General features: G+C 44.3%; 1 protein-coding gene across 4 annotated transcripts; it reads left to right on the top strand.

The window, feature by feature from the left end:
• Nucleotides 1–883: 883 nt before the first annotated feature.
• Nucleotides 884–16100, top strand: kcnip1b (Kv channel interacting protein 1 b). 4 transcript variants are annotated; one of them, XM_076020258.1, is made up of 8 exons: nt 889–1656; nt 12412–12536; nt 12925–12994; nt 13082–13152; nt 13726–13833; nt 14324–14428; nt 14513–14575; nt 14726–16100. In XM_076020258.1, exons 1-8 carry the CDS (start codon nt 1569–1571, stop codon nt 14771–14773), a joined length of 678 nt encoding a protein of 225 aa, XP_075876373.1. In that variant the 5' UTR covers nt 889–1568; the 3' UTR covers nt 14774–16100. The 4 variants fall into 4 exon arrangements, with proteins under 4 accessions (XP_075876371.1, XP_075876373.1, XP_075876374.1 ...); XM_076020259.1 differs by lacking the exon at nt 889–1656 and adding an exon at nt 7698–8005; XM_076020256.1 differs by having other exon boundaries at nt 884–1656; nt 12925–13152.
• The last annotated feature ends 233 nt before the right edge of the window (nt 16101–16333 follow it).

The following is a 16333-nucleotide window of genomic DNA, read 5'->3' as shown; positions in this document are numbered from 1 at the left end:
TCTTACCTTTTGAAATAATTACTGCTGGATTTATCGTGCAAAGACATCGCTAGTGTTCTTTTCAGTCTCTCATCCCTGGTAAAGGTGGAACAAAGAGGTTACGGAATGATGGGGAAAGTATAGGCTGTGTGAAATGGTATTGGATAGGATGTAAAACTCAACACTACGATCAGAGGTTTTCAGGCTGATTGGAATTCCGGCAGTTGTCAGGACGCCACCCAGGCACCTCTGTTAAAGACATTAAAGTGCGGACAGCGTGCCGTGCAAATAACTGATTGAGCTGATTGAATTTAAGATTCCAATTCGGAGAACTGGAGCAAAGGCCTGCTTACATTTTACTCTATTTGAGAAATTTTTGCCTCAGACATGTCAGGTTCATCCTCCGTCCTCAGATGACTGAGATCCTGCTCTTCAGATGATATGTTGAAAAACCATATGAAAGCAGATATCCTTTACACAACAGACAGATGAAACGTTTGGCAGGAAGAATGTGCAAGATTTTAGACAGTCATCCATCCTACTGGAGTTGGCACAGACTGGCACAGTTTGCACTTGATCCTTTTGAAGAGATACTGCAGCAGCACAGTTCGGGAAAGTTGAGAATACAGTGGAATATGTAGTTTAGCTCTTTTCTCAGAGTACAGCAACATTCAAAATCCTCCCCCTTGCCGGATTACGCAAAAACAGAGAAAATATTTTAAAAAAGGAAGAAGGTTTGAGCGACAGCCAGACTGAGAGTGAGGAGGCACCAGAGCGAGATGAGGGAGGGAGGGAGGGAAGAAGAGAGGAAGCAGGGAGTAAAAGAGGAGGGGGGCGTGTACAGTGGTGGCTGCTGGCAGCATCAGCAGCTCCTCCACACACCGCAGCCGCAGGGGCTCCCGCCGCAGCTCGGGAAGAAAAACCTCACACTGAAACATCTTGGCACTGGAAGAGACGCCGCTCCCTCACCACACCAGAGAGGAGAGGGAAGAGGAGGAGAAGAGGGAAAGGAGTCAGATACAAACAGATGGGAAAAGGGAAGTGGACTTTGCATCTTCTTCTTCTTCTTCTTCTTCTTCTTCTTCTTCTTCTTCTTGGATGAACAGAAGTTCCTGAAATCTCCACGGTGTACTTTTGGAATCCAGTCAATAATTCATCATCCGGCTCATGATGTTCAGCGGAACATGACTTTGCTTTTTTCTCTTTAAAATTTTCTTTTGTTTGTGGGTGTCTGTGTTCTTTTATTTCCAATCGACATCTTTGCCAAACTGAAGCTGCGTTGGCAGTTGCAGCTTCTTAACCTACATCTGAACCTGCGGACCCACTGCTAGTGTGTGGCAGCGTGTTGGAACGCACAATGAACCTGAATCTATTTTACCCGGATTCTAATTTTATTTTTGTGAGGAGCAACTGACATTTTTGGCTTTTCCATATCAATATCTCAATTTTTAAACCTCTGAGAAACTGCTTAGAGAAAGTTGGGAAACTGACTTGGGGTCATATCTATTATTATTATTTTTTTTTTTTTTTTTTTTGCGGGGTGAGAAAAGTGCAGGTGTAGATCCGTCAGCCACTGCCTCTTGCTCAGGATGGCTGGCTGTACCAGCCGCTGCAGGCAGGGGCTGCTCAAATTGATGCAGTCCTTGCAGAGATTGGTGTCAGGGACCCTCACAAAAGGTAAGCTTCATTCACTTCCCCGCACGTATTCTGACTACCTTGCAACGAGACTTTGATTCTTTTACACCAAACCAAAAACCTTGTTCAATCATGTGTTTTCCTGTCTGAAACACGCTCGGATTGTTATGTTTAGAAAGTGATTCCATTTCTATTCCTCCTCTAATGTTTTCTGTTTTCTATAATTTCCCTCCAAGGTGTTTTCTGTTCAGCAGCTGTGCTATCAGTGAGTTTATATGCAAATGTTGCACATTCAAATCTGTTGGGGTTTCCAGATATACAAACAAAACTGTGTCATGAGGGAAAATAACTTTTTTTGCTTTTTTTTTATCTTAGCAATTGATACAGATTTGTTTGGAGTAGTAGAACCATTGCAACCCAGGCCTTTTATTCATAAGAGTTTGACAGTGACCTGACAGTTGCACTGCAGCCAGCATCTTGTGGCGTCCATCGTGTCCGCGTTAAAAGCTTTTCACCTCAGCTGTTTAAAAAAAACCAACAACCACAAATGCAGAGTCATTGCAAGTATGAGTGCAGTGCCAGGTCTGTCACATAGCGGCTCTCCTTCCCGCAACAAAGGAACTCTGCCGAGACATGAATTAAAGATGGGGGCCAAAGATTTGGATAAACAAAGACCGGTTTCAAATGTATTTGAGAAGTTTGTTAACTATAATGAATAATTATAATAATTACAACAACTGATAGTATATGATTTTAACATGTTTTTAGGTAGTGTTTTGCTAAGAAGAAAAAAAGAAGCGCATGAGATAAGTGCTTTACTTTGAAATTGCAGGTTATTTCCTGTTTGGTTTTGCCAGGTTTCAGCTGATGGGATGCCTCTAAACCAACAGCTGTAATTAACCAGATTAGCTTCACCTGTTTCTCTCTTTCTGTCTCCATGGCAACCAGTCTGATGATTCACTTGTCAAATTAGAACAGGCGTTTGCAATCAGACTCATCACAATTCTTTACAACCAGACGGTGCTCTTGTACCCGCAGACACTCATGCCTAATGGGCACAACTAGTAGTTGACAATAATAAATAGAATATTAAAACTCCTACTACTAATAAAATGTTTAGTTGAGTGGACAATAATCTCAAGAAATGAAAAATGGTGACCAAAAAAATCCTCACAGTGGACGAGCATTCTAAGTGGCTATCTTTGTCTGCAACTGTACTGTCCTGGAAGTAACAGGGCCAATTTACAGCTACATGGTTTCAACAATCTAGGTCACGCACTGCCACCACATATCTTTAGCGTTCTCAGCTGAAAGGTTGCATTTCCCTTTTTGTGTGCAAATTAATTCCAGTGACTTTCAAAGGGAACTAATCTTTCATGCGCTCGTCCTAATTACCAAAGTAATTATATATGGGCAGGTTGCTCTCATGTTTAAACATTCCCTCTGTGCAAAGGCAGCGCTTACTGTTACTGTATATTCACAATGACTTCAAGAAGTGGCAGCTCTTTGGCTCTTACAGACCTTGAGAGATTCTGTCTCCTGAACCTAAAGACAAAAAAAAAAAAAAATTGACCGAGCACAGGAACTAAGGAACCTGTGTCTGCAGATATGTTTACGGTGCCTATTGAAGGGGCACATCTTGGCCTTTCTGTGCCGTAATCATTTATGCAGACCTGTTCTCTTGACCTGAGTGTCCTCGAAAGAGCGGACGTAGGTGAAATGAAGTGTGAATTCCGCTGAACATGAAAGTCCCCTGACGCAGCGCTGCTGTGCGTGTTTTGCGGCGACTGCCCGAATGTTGTTCTGTGTTCGGAGTCCCCTCTTGCACACCGTGCAAGGGATCTGCATACTATCGTATGCACGATGGGAGACACGGGTACATGCAAGCATGCACACTCAGCTTCACGCACGCATGCATGTCAGATAGAGTTTGAAGATGGGGGGGTGTCGGTGGCGTGGGGTCGTCTCAGACACGCAAACAGCTCTGTGGGCTACAGTCAAAACTTGTACCGCTGCATGTGTAAACATGAGCGGTGAAAGTGCGCTTATAGACCTTTGTCCTTCGCTCCACTTAAAAAAATGCAGCATCTATATTCATTTTCAGACCTTTAAATGCCATTGGCTGGCTCCTAAATGGAGCCTCAAGGCTTAAGCTGATTGTCTTTCGTGGATATTCTGATATTTACTCATATTTGCCTTTTACTGCTGATGTTCTCTCTGTTTTCATTCAGGCATTGTGCAAAAGTTGGTAACAGACCGTGTAGTAAGACAGGTTTTTGGGTTGTTTTTTTTTTAAATCCCTGGCCTTTACATGATCTGACACCAACTCTATCTCTAGCTGTAACCCCAAGGTACATGCTAATTAAGAGGACAAAGTGTTCTCAGTTCTGGCCCTGAGGCCCTGGAACGACCTGCTTGGGGATATTAACTCAGCTCCGTCTGTGACCTCTCTTGGTTCTATCTTTAAAACACATCTTTAGGAGAGCTCTTAGCCTGTACCCCTTTTTCGTCTTTTATTGTGTTTTTCGAGAGTAAAACGTGCTGCAATTGAAATAAGGCTCATTATATTTTTACTGTTAAAAGTTGATAATCATTACAGTTATTAATCACTACGTGAGAATCCCATTGATACTTAAAAACAAATGAACGAAATATACTAGTAATATAAATGCTGAACACACTGCCACCTACTAGTACCGCAGCTTGACTTGCCCTTGACGTGTCTTTTCATTTCCGACTATTTTCTTCACGCTACACAGCGGAAACCTACAGCCAATGACTTGACTGAAAAACTCAACATCAAACTTGGAACTCCGTACTGTATGTCCCCCCAGAATCGTCCCTCTCCTCTTCCTCGTCTTGAGCATCTCCGCTTTTAATTTTTCACATCACCTCACTACAAGCTTACGTAACCACGGGCGTCCCCGTTTATTTTTATCTCCCCTTTGTGTGACTCCATCCAAATTCTCGTCTCCCTCTCTCTTCTTACGGTCACATACGTGATCGTGAATTTCACGTTTCTGCTCTGTCTGTTTGTAGCTGTAAACTGTTGCTATGACGACAGCTGATACACTTCCTGTGTGCGTGAGGTGCCACAACTTCTGCACATGCCTGTGAGCTGTAAAGTGAATTTTGCTCCTCGTTTATTCAGCCATTTACAGCGCTGCCTTGGCAGACGTTATCCAGGTGCTGACCGTTGCCTTGTTGATACGTTGTTGTGCACTGCCCTCTGTTGTTCAAAGCGTTACACTACAACAAAACGCATGAGGCGGCTGCCTGAGTAGCTGACAGCCATGTGATATGGTTTCATTGCTACTTAAAAAATATTTTTGTGAATGAAAAACGTTTCGTGTATTTTTATCATTACTAGAATTTAAGAGAAATATAAAAATTACTAGATTATTTTTTTTTAATCTAATGTCTCTCCCTCATGCTCACACACACAAACACGTGTATTTGTTTTGTTTTGTTTTTTGTTTGTGTTTTGTAGTATCTGAATCTATGCATATGACCTCATGTGTTCTTATGTGTATGGCCTGATGTGAACTCAGCAGTGAACCCGCTGCTGCACTCCTTCCCTAAGGACGTCAATGTTGTTGCCAACGTCCACCAAATTGAAACCAGATGGTCATTGGGGGTGCAACTATGGAATGTATACATTCTCCCCCACTTCTAGCATCTTCCTCCCTGGTTGCTGGGAGGTATAAAAGGTGATGGGAACAAAGCATCATCGGAGTTGCTCACATCTGGCCCAGAGACATCCCCAGGCTTTCCATGGTGCCTGTCTGACTCTTGACTTCTTTGAAATAAACCAGTTTTTATCCAACTAAGTCTGTGTCAGTGAAGACTCCTTCAACATCTACATCACCTGAATCCACCAGAAGAATTCACCACAGTTTCTTAGAGGGACTTAGTCTACTTCAACTGTTGGTTGCTTTAATACTTTACAGTGTATGGACTCTATTCTATTCTGTTATACAGATGTCTCTTAAATTCAGTTTAAAGTTCAGTCTTAAACTGCACAGTTCCAGTTTTCACAAAGTATTGTTCATTTGACCATCTAGTTAGAAAAGTAAAGCAATAGTATGGAGACTTTTCCACCACTTGATAGCAGATTGTTATTATTTATAGTATATAGTGCAGGCTCATTGCACTTCTTCTGAGCAAAAAAAACACAGACGTCACTGTTGGAAAAGTGACTAGTTGGTGGGAATCCAGTGTGTGAGGACCGCAGAGAGTCTCGGGATTGGGGAGGTCAGTTGTGGACACACTGCAGCCTGCTGGGAACTTTTGTGGCTGGTGGCCCCTTTTTTGTTGGTGTTGTTGCTGGCCAAAAGAAAACAGTATAATGAAGTGAGCGCTGTGTGTTCATGCCGATTTGAGATTTAAGGCCGTCATCTGTCATGCCGTTGGCATCTGTCATGGGGGATTATGACGGGTTACTTCTGCACTTAATCTGAAACTTTATTCTCAGTTTCTCAGCCTGCTTGTGTGTGTGTGTGTGTGTGTGTGTGTGTGTGTGTGTGTGTGTGTGTGTGTGTGTGTGTGTGTGTGTGTGTGTGTGTGTGCGTGCGTGTGCGCGTGCGCGCACAAGGGCCTATTTACCGTTGTGTTAAAGAGCGTTGTACTACCCCCTAGTTTGCCATTTTTAGCATGCAGACAGATGGCGATCCCTAACTCGGATGCGGGCCTGAATGCGAGAGCAATTTGCTTAAATGAAGGAAAGAGTTAAAAGGGAAGAGCACTTTCAGGGAGAGGTAGCATCCCTAGCGTGAGATGAGGTGCGAGGCTGACCAGCATTATGCAGGGCTGCATGTTTTATGAATCATCGGATGGTTGAGTTCCTATCTTGGCTTTCGCCTCAGCGAATCGCATGCACACATGCCAGAAGTATTGTGTTTAACTTGAGACACCAATTACCTGCGTGTCTAGCTTCAGAGCAGTACTTCTGCAAAGACAAACGCGAAACAAAACTTGAGCGAGCGCAACATTTTCTTTTCTTTGTATAGTTGTTTTATACAGTTCAGACTGTTGGAGAGTTTTTCCTGTCTCTTCCCCCACAGTTAGTACCTCTTCAGGCAGGCTTTACAATCCTTCTGCAGCCTTTTTTTTTACCCCTAAATGTTTTCAATTTCAATACAGACTAATATAATATGAATATGAGCTGCTCTGCTGAATGAGTTGTAGTATATTTCATGCTTATTTATTGTTTGGTCTGCTTTCAAGCTGGCTGGTGGCCCACTTGAGACGAGGGAACATCACTCTGTACTTTCCTTCCTGCTGTGCACACAGTGTCTCCGGTTCAAATCAAAGCCGCCTCATGAATATTAGACGCCTCTGTGACGTTGTTACACTGAAAGAAAAAGAGCGCAATTTCTGTGTTGTCGCCCATAGAGGAAGTGCGAGGTGACAGCGCTGTCAAGTTGACACACAAGGGGCGGCACGATTGGATTTCATTATGCCAATCGTAATTCTAGAGCCAAAAAATAACTGATACTAACACCAATACTGATATTTGTTTTCCTTGAGAATAAAGCTTTTATGTCAGACAGAATTTTTTTCTGAGCATGGATCAGGATTTGTTTGTCTAGCCATTATTTCTATTATTTGATTAAACATGGGGGAAAAGTATCAATTCCGCATCAATGGTATCGATCCCAATAGGATCAATATCATCGATATCTCAACCGATCCGCCTGCCACCAGTTCATGGAGCAGGGGGCTAGTTGAGCCCCAGTCATCATTAACCAGTGTGTATGTGTGTGTGTGTGTGTGTGTGTGTGTGTGTGTGTGTGTGTGTGTGTGTGCGTGTGTGTGTGCGAGCGCATGCAGCAAACGTTTTAGTGTCGCTCCCAGAGGAGCAGCGAGCGCATGAAGTGTGTGTGACAGATTTAAACGCTCAACCTTCACCTGCTATCATTCACTTGTCAGCGAGGTCATTGCCGTGCATTGCAGCCTTGGTTACCAGCACCCCACAATAACACAGGAGGGTATGGGTGTGTGTGTGTGTGTGTGTGTGTGTGTGTGTGTGAGGCTGGAAGCGGAGGGGCGGGAAAGACTGACAGATGAGTGTGAGGCGCACAGAGCGGAGGGAGTGGCGCAGGCAGCAGCTCTGACTCTGCGCGTCTGTTTGGAGAAAGAGCTCAGAATCAGCGGGAAGACGAGGGAGTCGCTCCTTCGCTGACAGATCGGAGAGCGGCCAGAGGAAGCAACAGGGGGGGGAAAGACCCACAGCTGCAGAGGCTGGACCGCCAGGGACTGACAGGACCAGAAAACACAATCTGAGTGGCTCTCTGGATTTGTTTGGCCGCGCTTGGTTTCCACAGTGACAACATGGGTGCAGTGGTGGGCACTTTGACCATGCAGACCAAGCAGAGGAGACCGTCGAGAGGTACGTAAGTGCAGGAGGGAGGGATGGAGAGGGGAGGAGACAAAAGAGCAACAAAGAGCGACAGTAACCTCAGGAAAAGAACAAACAGAAAGATGTTTCATAATAATGTGTAAAGAAAAAAAAAAAAAAAAACAGGATAAAGTTTGTTTATGTTGCTGTTCGTGTGCTGTGTGCATGTTGATTCAACATAGGGAGGCAACATCCATGCAACGGTGTTCATGATATGTCCTGGGAACACATGTAAATAATTCAAAAAGCAAATCCGAATGCGGGCTGTACGGGAACGTAACTTGTGTGGAGGAAGATAGCGCCGCTCACGTGTAAAGGTGCAACAAAAAAAAGGCAGAACCAGTGGTGCTTTAAAAATACATGCATGAGTGAGAGGAAGAAGTGGTGAAAAGAGAGAGAGTGAGGGGGAGAAAAGGGTGAGAGCGAGGGAGGGAGGGGAGGGAGAGAAAGCAGTTTGGGGTGAGGTGCAGCACACCATCAGGAGGAACACAAAAAACACACCAATGGCTGTGTCCTCTGGAGATGGACGGAAAGCCGCAACACTACCCTCCAATCAAGAATCGTGTGTGTGTGTGTGTGTGTGTGGAGGAGAGCAGGAGGAGCGGTGGAAGGGTTGAGGGGAGAGCGTCTGAATTAACACGCAGCTCACATATCATACCTCTACCCGGCCCAATGCTTGAGATCCCCGTTGTCATGGAGACTGGGTTGTAGGGGCAGAGGAGGGAAGTGTGAACAGTCCCCCGCTTGGCTAGATGATGAATTTATAGCAGCATGAAGTAGCGATAAAACACATGAACTGGCAAGGGGAGATGACTTTTCCCACACTGGATAAGAGCCGTGCTTCGCTATCTGATCTGAATCACGAGGGGGGGGGGGTGGAATCTTTTCTCCTTTGTCGGGGAAATGACTCTGAGGCAAACACACTGAGGTCGTCCTGATTCGTATCGAAGTTTCACCCCCATGCTGCGGTTGGTGCAAAGGGTCACAAAAAAAAAGGAAAGAACAATTTAGGCTTTGGAAACAAATAATCGAGATATATTTAAGCTGCACGAGGCACCGCAATGAGCGAGGTGACAGCAGGTGAACACAACACCCGCTTCTGACACTGTAAAAGCCAAAGTAGCTGATCTTTCCTGATACTGTGCCTGGTATTTGTGTCCCATATGCATGCTAATCGTGCGAGTCACAAAGAGACAAAAGGGACAGCCACTAGATTCCAGTGTTTTATTTTGTTCCACCAACAAGTGGTGTTGAGAATAACCCTCAAATGACACTCAACAGGGGGAATTTGATGAAAGTTTTGAACAAAGTTAATAGAGAAACCTCTGTTCATGTGGAAAAATTGATTTGAGATTGATGGAGTGATGTGGGTTTCTAAAACTGATCTTTTTTTATGATAGGTTAAGAAGTGACTACATTAGACAGTCACTGTTGTAGTCACTGACATTGACAATTTAGATTTGCTTTTAATAAGACCTTGTTCTTACACGAGAGAAGAGGGAGCGATAATGGATGCAGCGGGGCATCGGAAAAACCTTTGTCCTTATTAATATTTTGTGCTAATATAGTGCTTCCTGTTAAATGCTGCTAAATCCTTCACATTGGGCCTCTAAGTGGAAAGAAAAATCAAATGAGGCTTTATGCCTGTGTTTTTGCTAAGAAATACAAGACTATTGAGCTAATTACGACCCTGCAGCGCATTGGAGTGGAATTACTGCTCTACTGCAAATAAAGGAATAAAATCAGGCGATGCCTCGTTCAATTATGAGAAAAGAAGCAAGGCGAGTGTCCACTCCAGCACTGGATAGAAGCTTCTGTGTTTCTCTCTGATGAATGTCCATGGCTCAGAGCAGCTGTTGAACCATTTCCACCAAGGCCTGTCTGACTAATATCCATCTTGAGTGAGTTATAGCAGAGACTGCGCCGCCTCCGCTGCAAAAGCTTTAGGAAAATAAATCCCTCGGTTTATAATCTTTTAATCAGATGATTCCAAAATCTTCTTCTCAGAAATTTGCAAGTAATATTCTAAATTCCCAGGCACTTAAATCCAAAAATCATTATGTCAGGGTTTGTTTTTTTGTTGTTTTTTTTTAATTATGTTTCATAAAACAACAGATGTGTTTCTATTGTCTTTGTACGTCCTTGAAGTGTCATGTGTTATCTTCACCGCACAATATGCTACGTGTTCTCATCCTCGCAGCTTTTTTTTTCCTTTGCACACCGCCACCTCCGCCCCCTCTCTTCCCAGAAGTCTCACCCCAATCAACACCTCTGCCTGCTTTCTTCTCTCACTATCATTTCATTCCATCCGCTTCGGGTTACGCCGCCACGTCCACAGTAACACAGACGCCTCCTTCCCCCGGGTACCTTTTGCCGTTTAGCTCGTCTTGTCACGAGTGACTGCTATTGACGCACGATGAAATTAACGAAGCGAGAGCAATTGCCATATTTTCTAAACCAGCCGATCCATAACAATCAGCGCTCTTCATACCCATCGATCCTGTTTATCCCCCAGGGGAGCCGGTGTGGCTGAAGGGGCCTGAGGAAACCTGAAGGGAAAATCACAAGAAACAACAAACACGTGTTCTGTGCTAAGCTGATGATTTGGAATGAATATTTCAAAAACAGTGAGAGGTCAAGGCATTAGACTCAAGCATACCAACTCTATTTGATCTATGTATCTGACTTCCTTTTCAATCAATATTTAGATTTAGCACTAGCATCAGTCACAAAGGCTTCAGCGTTTGTCTAGTTTAAAAACGACACTTAGCAAATAACAGGCTCAATTCTTCCTCTTGTCATCCAAAGACAGCGGAAGAACTTACCGCCTTATGTGACAAACAATGTAAGTCACCATATGCTTTAACGTTTTCCCGTAAACCATTGCATTAACAATCTACTCGTCCACAAAAATAACCCTAACCCTAACCCTTAATTTGTCTGAAATAAAAAGCAGTGCCCAAAAATGTGTTGTCATACCCTTTTACACAAAGTGGGTTTTCTTGGATACTCAATTCAGGTCACATCTCATAGAGTGTGGCCTCTAGAAGTCTATGCAGCACTGACACAGTGTGTGTTGGGGTGGGAGGGGCTGGTGAAGACTGAAATGAGTCATCACTGCCATCTAAGAAGCAGGCGTGTTGCTCATTTTAACCTCCATTTATTAAACCGCTTTTGGATGTGAATATTCTGGAAGGTTTGCAAGAAGGTTTTTCTACAAACCGACCCATGCAGTTAATGCAATGCCTCGATGTGATATGAAACGATATGATACAATACGATGCGATGAGACGCGATCTATGATGCAAATGATTCCATACAATACGGTGCAATGCGACATGATACAACGCAAGATGAAGTGAGGCCACGCAATACAAAGTGATGTGATGCAATAAAAGACAATATGATGCATTCAATGCACAACGATATGATACGATATAACGCAATATAGTATCGTGATACGCTACAACACAAGAATCATGCAATGTGATACGATGCATTGTAAGACACAACATGATGTGATGCTGCAGTATACGGTTCAATGCAAATCGATAAGATGCAATATGGTACAATGTGATATAACAAAACATATGACGTGATTCTATACAATCGGGAGCTAACGACACAGTGCAATCCATTATGATGCAATGCAACGCATCAGACCAAGAAACACCCAGATGAAAGATCACCTATAACACAGACGGATAGTATCCTGTGTTGACTGTGTTGTTATTTCGCAGTCGGTTTAACAGCAGGATCCACCGTGTAAATGAATTTTTCAGCGTGTTTGGTTGGAGAGACTCTGACTCTCCTCTCGTGAGGCAGCAGTTGAGTCGACTTGCGGAAGGTGGTCAGAAGAAAAGCATCGTGCAAATGCGAGCGAGCTCTTCGGTTTGTTTGTTTTTTTTCCCTCCTTTTCACAACACCGTGCACGCACGCATGTCATGACAGACCTCCCTAGAGTGCTCTCTGCTGATGTCTCCTCCTGGATGTTTGTTCACGCGGAGAACTCATGAGTTTGCGCCCAGTGCGTTCACCGTGGTGACTCACGTCGGGGGGGAACGTGAACATCAGCGAGACAAACACCTGCCTGCAGCTGAATCTGGAGTCCCCGCATCATTAACCGCCATCCATCTTCACAGCAGCCAATACTTGGGCCCCGTGTTGCCGGTAATGAAATCCTGTAACTCCTGAGGGGGAAACTGATGGCCAATCTGTCTCACTCTCTCATCATGTCAGATGCTGTTGCCGCCGTCCTACTGGTTGATCATTCTGTTGCTGTTTCCTGCTGTTTCTTCAACAAAATTGTTAAAGCATTTGTAGCCTTTTTTCTCATGAACATATGATGCCGACCCTGTTAAATTCCTCTCTTGCCCGTCTCTTTCGCTGCCCTGCAGATAAAGCCGACGACGAGCTGGAGATGACAACGGTTTGCCACAGGCCAGAGGGTTTGGACCAGCTGGAGGCCCAGAGTAACTTCACCAAACAGGAGCTGCAGATTCTCTACAGGGGGTTTAAAAATGTAATTTACATTTTGATAGCGAGCTACTTAGCTAGTGGGGCATACGGTGGAGAATTAGATTCCGCTCATCCTAATCCCAACTCACCTAAAAACGATGCTCTTGATAAAGTGTGTGTGCTCAGACTCTCACAGTCCTGAATGACATAGGAAACAGTTGAATGAGATCCATTGTTTAAAAGGTTCTGTTAGTCTAATAAAATAATAATAATAATCTAATAAAAAAAAGAAATTTAAAACTAAATCAAATGAAAGTCTCACATTTGCCAATGTAATAAAAGAGTCAAAATGAATAGTTGATCACAGCATTTGTGATTGACACTGACAAGGACACATTCCTGTTGTGAACACATGTACTGCTCATCTTGATTGAATGTTTCTGTCTTGACAGGAATGTCCGAGCGGTGTGGTAAACGAGGAGACCTTCAAACACATTTACGCACAGTTCTTCCCCCATGGAGGTAACGCATCGTGTTTTATTGCTCTCTTCTTCTCACGTGCCATTATATTCTCCGAGAAGCCTGATGTGTCCCTTTATGGTGTTGCAGATGCCAGCATGTACGCCCATTACTTGTTCAATGCATTTGACACGACAAACAACGGCTCTATCAAATTTAAGGTAAGCAAAAACTAATAACTTCTCAAGTAGACGCGCTCACTGAGTGTTTTATAATGTGGAAGTTTTGTTTGTTTGTTTCCTCATTTTGCCTGAGTATGTTAACGGTCTGAGTCAAGGCTGCATTGTGAGTCACCTACACAACATCTGTCCTATTTTTGGGCTGCTTTCCGGAGAGCAGATAGCTTCAAGCTGGGCTGATACGGCGGATTACGAGTTGTAGTTTGCTGATAAACACGCAAATTCCACTTTCTTTTTTGGCCGATGTTGTCGCTTTGCATTCGGTGCCTGAGGGTAAAGACAGATGCAAGGCGAATAGAGCTTTGCACGCAGACGCAGAGGGTCTTTGTTTGTCTCGGTTTGTTTGTAATTCAGATCCTATTTGATAAGATTGGGTTAATGCTATCGGTTACAATCTTATAGTTTCAAACCACCAATATCTTCATTTAGTTAGCAGGTGTGTGATGAACTAAATCCCCTGTGCACATGATTTTGAGTATTTGAAAGTCCCAAGGTATATATTTCTTGTCGAAGAATTTGGAATGTAATCATGGCTTTTGTCCCCACTGATTGCAGGACTTTGTCACCGGGCTGTCCATACTGCTGCGGGGAACATTGAGAGAAAAACTGGAATGGACGTTCCATCTTTACGACATAAACAGAGATGGTTACATCAACAGGGAGGTGAGACTATGGTTCATGTCGTATCAGAGCAGTCTGGCCTGTCAGGTGAAACCTTTTCTAAATCTGCTGGATTTGTTTCACACATCCATCTGGAAAGGAACGATGGGGGCCGTTCCAAACATACTTGGCAGGTGATTGGACAAACCTCCGGTCTGTCGCATTCAGAGCAGAAGGTCCAGAATTTTTTTTTACTGCTGATGAGCCAGTTTGATGGTGCAGGAGAAGCTTCTTTGCTCTTCGATAAATTTCCCAACTGGTTCTTACTATCCAGCTACTGCTGCAGCATCTGCGCTAATCTCTTCAGTAGCTGCTGACCTTGCTTTAACAGTCCCTGCTTCTTCTTTTTTCTATTTCCTGTTGCCTTCCAAGGCAGTTTGGACCAGTTTATTTGCCATGATTCAAATGCGGTCAGACTTCAGACTTGAAACATTGCTACATCGTGAGATTAGAAAAGTCGCAACACCATCAAATCTTTCAAATCTCTGCACAGGAAATGACTGAGATTGTGAGGGCAATCTACGACATGATGGGGAAGTTCACCTACCCTGCGCTAAAGGGGGACGTCCCGCAACAGCATGTGGATGCCTTCTTTCAGGTTCGTGTCTCACTGGTGCTAGATCAAGTGTTCCTGTTTGAAACATAGAATCTCTCTTCACAAATTGCATTTTTTTGGCTTCAGAAAATGGATAAAAACAAAGATGGAGTGGTGACGCTGGAGGAGTTTGTTTTAGCCTGCCAGGAGGTAGGTGTCGCCCTCCATCTCAGTTGTCTGCTCTTGTAAAATCACTGCGTCCACGAGGCTTTTACCAGCCAACTGCACTTCCAGTTTCGCGCTGGGGTGCCGTTTGATGCCAGTGTTCTGCCCTCATGTATCCTCTCATCTTCCCCGCAGGATGAGACCATGATGAGATCCATGCAGCTCTTTGAAAACGTGATGTAGGACGGCGGAAGGGACAAAGGCGACAAAGAAACCCCAGAGGGCTCCGTGTCAGTGCGTGTATATGGTGGGTGCATGGGTGCAATACGTCTGGCCGCTCGTCCTGTTCCCGTCTCATCCGGCTGTGGCACCGACGCAGCGAAGGCGACATAACACCAGTGGGGCGCTTTCCGCAAATCTAAGGACTGATGCTGCAGACGTGGACTCTCTCCCCCGCCCCTGCCCCCCTCCCCTTCCTGCCTGGGGACAAAACTGCGTGGAAGCTATCTGTTAGCTAAAATGCTATTGATCAACCAGCAGAACTGCTTTTTCCACCCTCCTTTTGCCCAAATAATTGCATGATTTCTTACATAGGGTTCGAAAGAACATCCAAACATTTCTCGGCTTTGTTAAGGGGAATTTGGCCATATGGACTTCTGTGTGTGTCTCATGCATCAAGTGGTCTACATGTTCGGCATAGTTTGAATGTCATGTATTGTTCAGTCGCCTCTGTGTTGTTGTGTTGACCCGGCTGCCTCGTGCCTGTGGACTCTTGTCTGATGCTCGTCGACAGGAACGTCTTTAGTGTGCTTGCCGGTCTTTCAGTGTCATTCAAAGTGAACAGAAAGAAAAGGCGCAAGTGTTCTTGCCCGCTGCTTCGCTCTCGTGGTCAAATGAGTGTGTCATCAAAAATGTGTCGTGGCAAATGTGTAGAGAATTTTAAAGCTAAGGCGAAGCCCCATGAAATGATTTACTGACTGGTCAGTAGGGCCTTATATTACATTTCTCATTGTTTGAGATAAATAAAGAGGTGCAGCTTTAAGAACAAGCAACACATTAAATTACTTAAGCAGTTGAACCTTAATGCCGTCGTCCACTAACCAGATTGCAATTGCTGTCTCCTCCGCCTGAAGAAATCCTGCGCCGAGTGTGTGCAAAATAATCCTGCAAGGACTGATTGCCAGCTATAGAATCTTTAATGTAGGCGAAGGCGAGGATGGCTCTGGCACTGCCTCCTTGGTCTACACCAGATCTATGCTGTCACACGCGTGTGTAGGTGCAGATGGTCCCTGTGAGTCAGGTTGAGATTGAAAGCATTGCCATAGGAGAAACCTCACCAGGATGTAGCCTGGTCGTTGAAGCACTGAAATATTTATCACTGTTCTTTTTGCTGTCTGTGGAGGAGCTTCTTGCCCCCAACCCTCCCCCTCTTCCCTGTACAAAACATAGAGCGTGACGTCACAGCTTCTGGTTTCTGATATGCTCTGACCTTGATATGAAACAGATTTGTCAAAGAACACAAACAGAAAGTTACTTTAAAGCCATAATGAAAATAAATATGACAATTCTTGTTGTTTGCTTGTGTTTGGCTTATTTCTGCTGTCTGTCTGTCTTGGCAGGGAGTGTACAAGGGGTGTTCTGTAACTGCATCAAGAAAAGAAATCGCTCTAGGCTGTCTGCCCCCGATTACTTCTATTTATATCTGTCTCTCTTTCTCTTCATTTTTGTATTTCCTTTTCACCCCAACTGGTCAAAGCGGATGACTGCCCCCTGGAGTCTGGATCTGCTCTCGGTTTCTTCCTC

This window comes from Nelusetta ayraudi, unplaced genomic scaffold, assembly GCF_046127955.1.
Source record: "Nelusetta ayraudi isolate G7.1 ecotype Tasmania unplaced genomic scaffold, CSIRO-AGI_Nayr_v1 ptg000011l, whole genome shotgun sequence".
NCBI lineage: Eukaryota > Metazoa > Chordata > Actinopteri > Tetraodontiformes > Monacanthidae > Nelusetta > Nelusetta ayraudi.
Note: the sequence above shows the minus strand (reverse complement) of the source record. Positions and strands in the feature narration are given on the sequence as shown.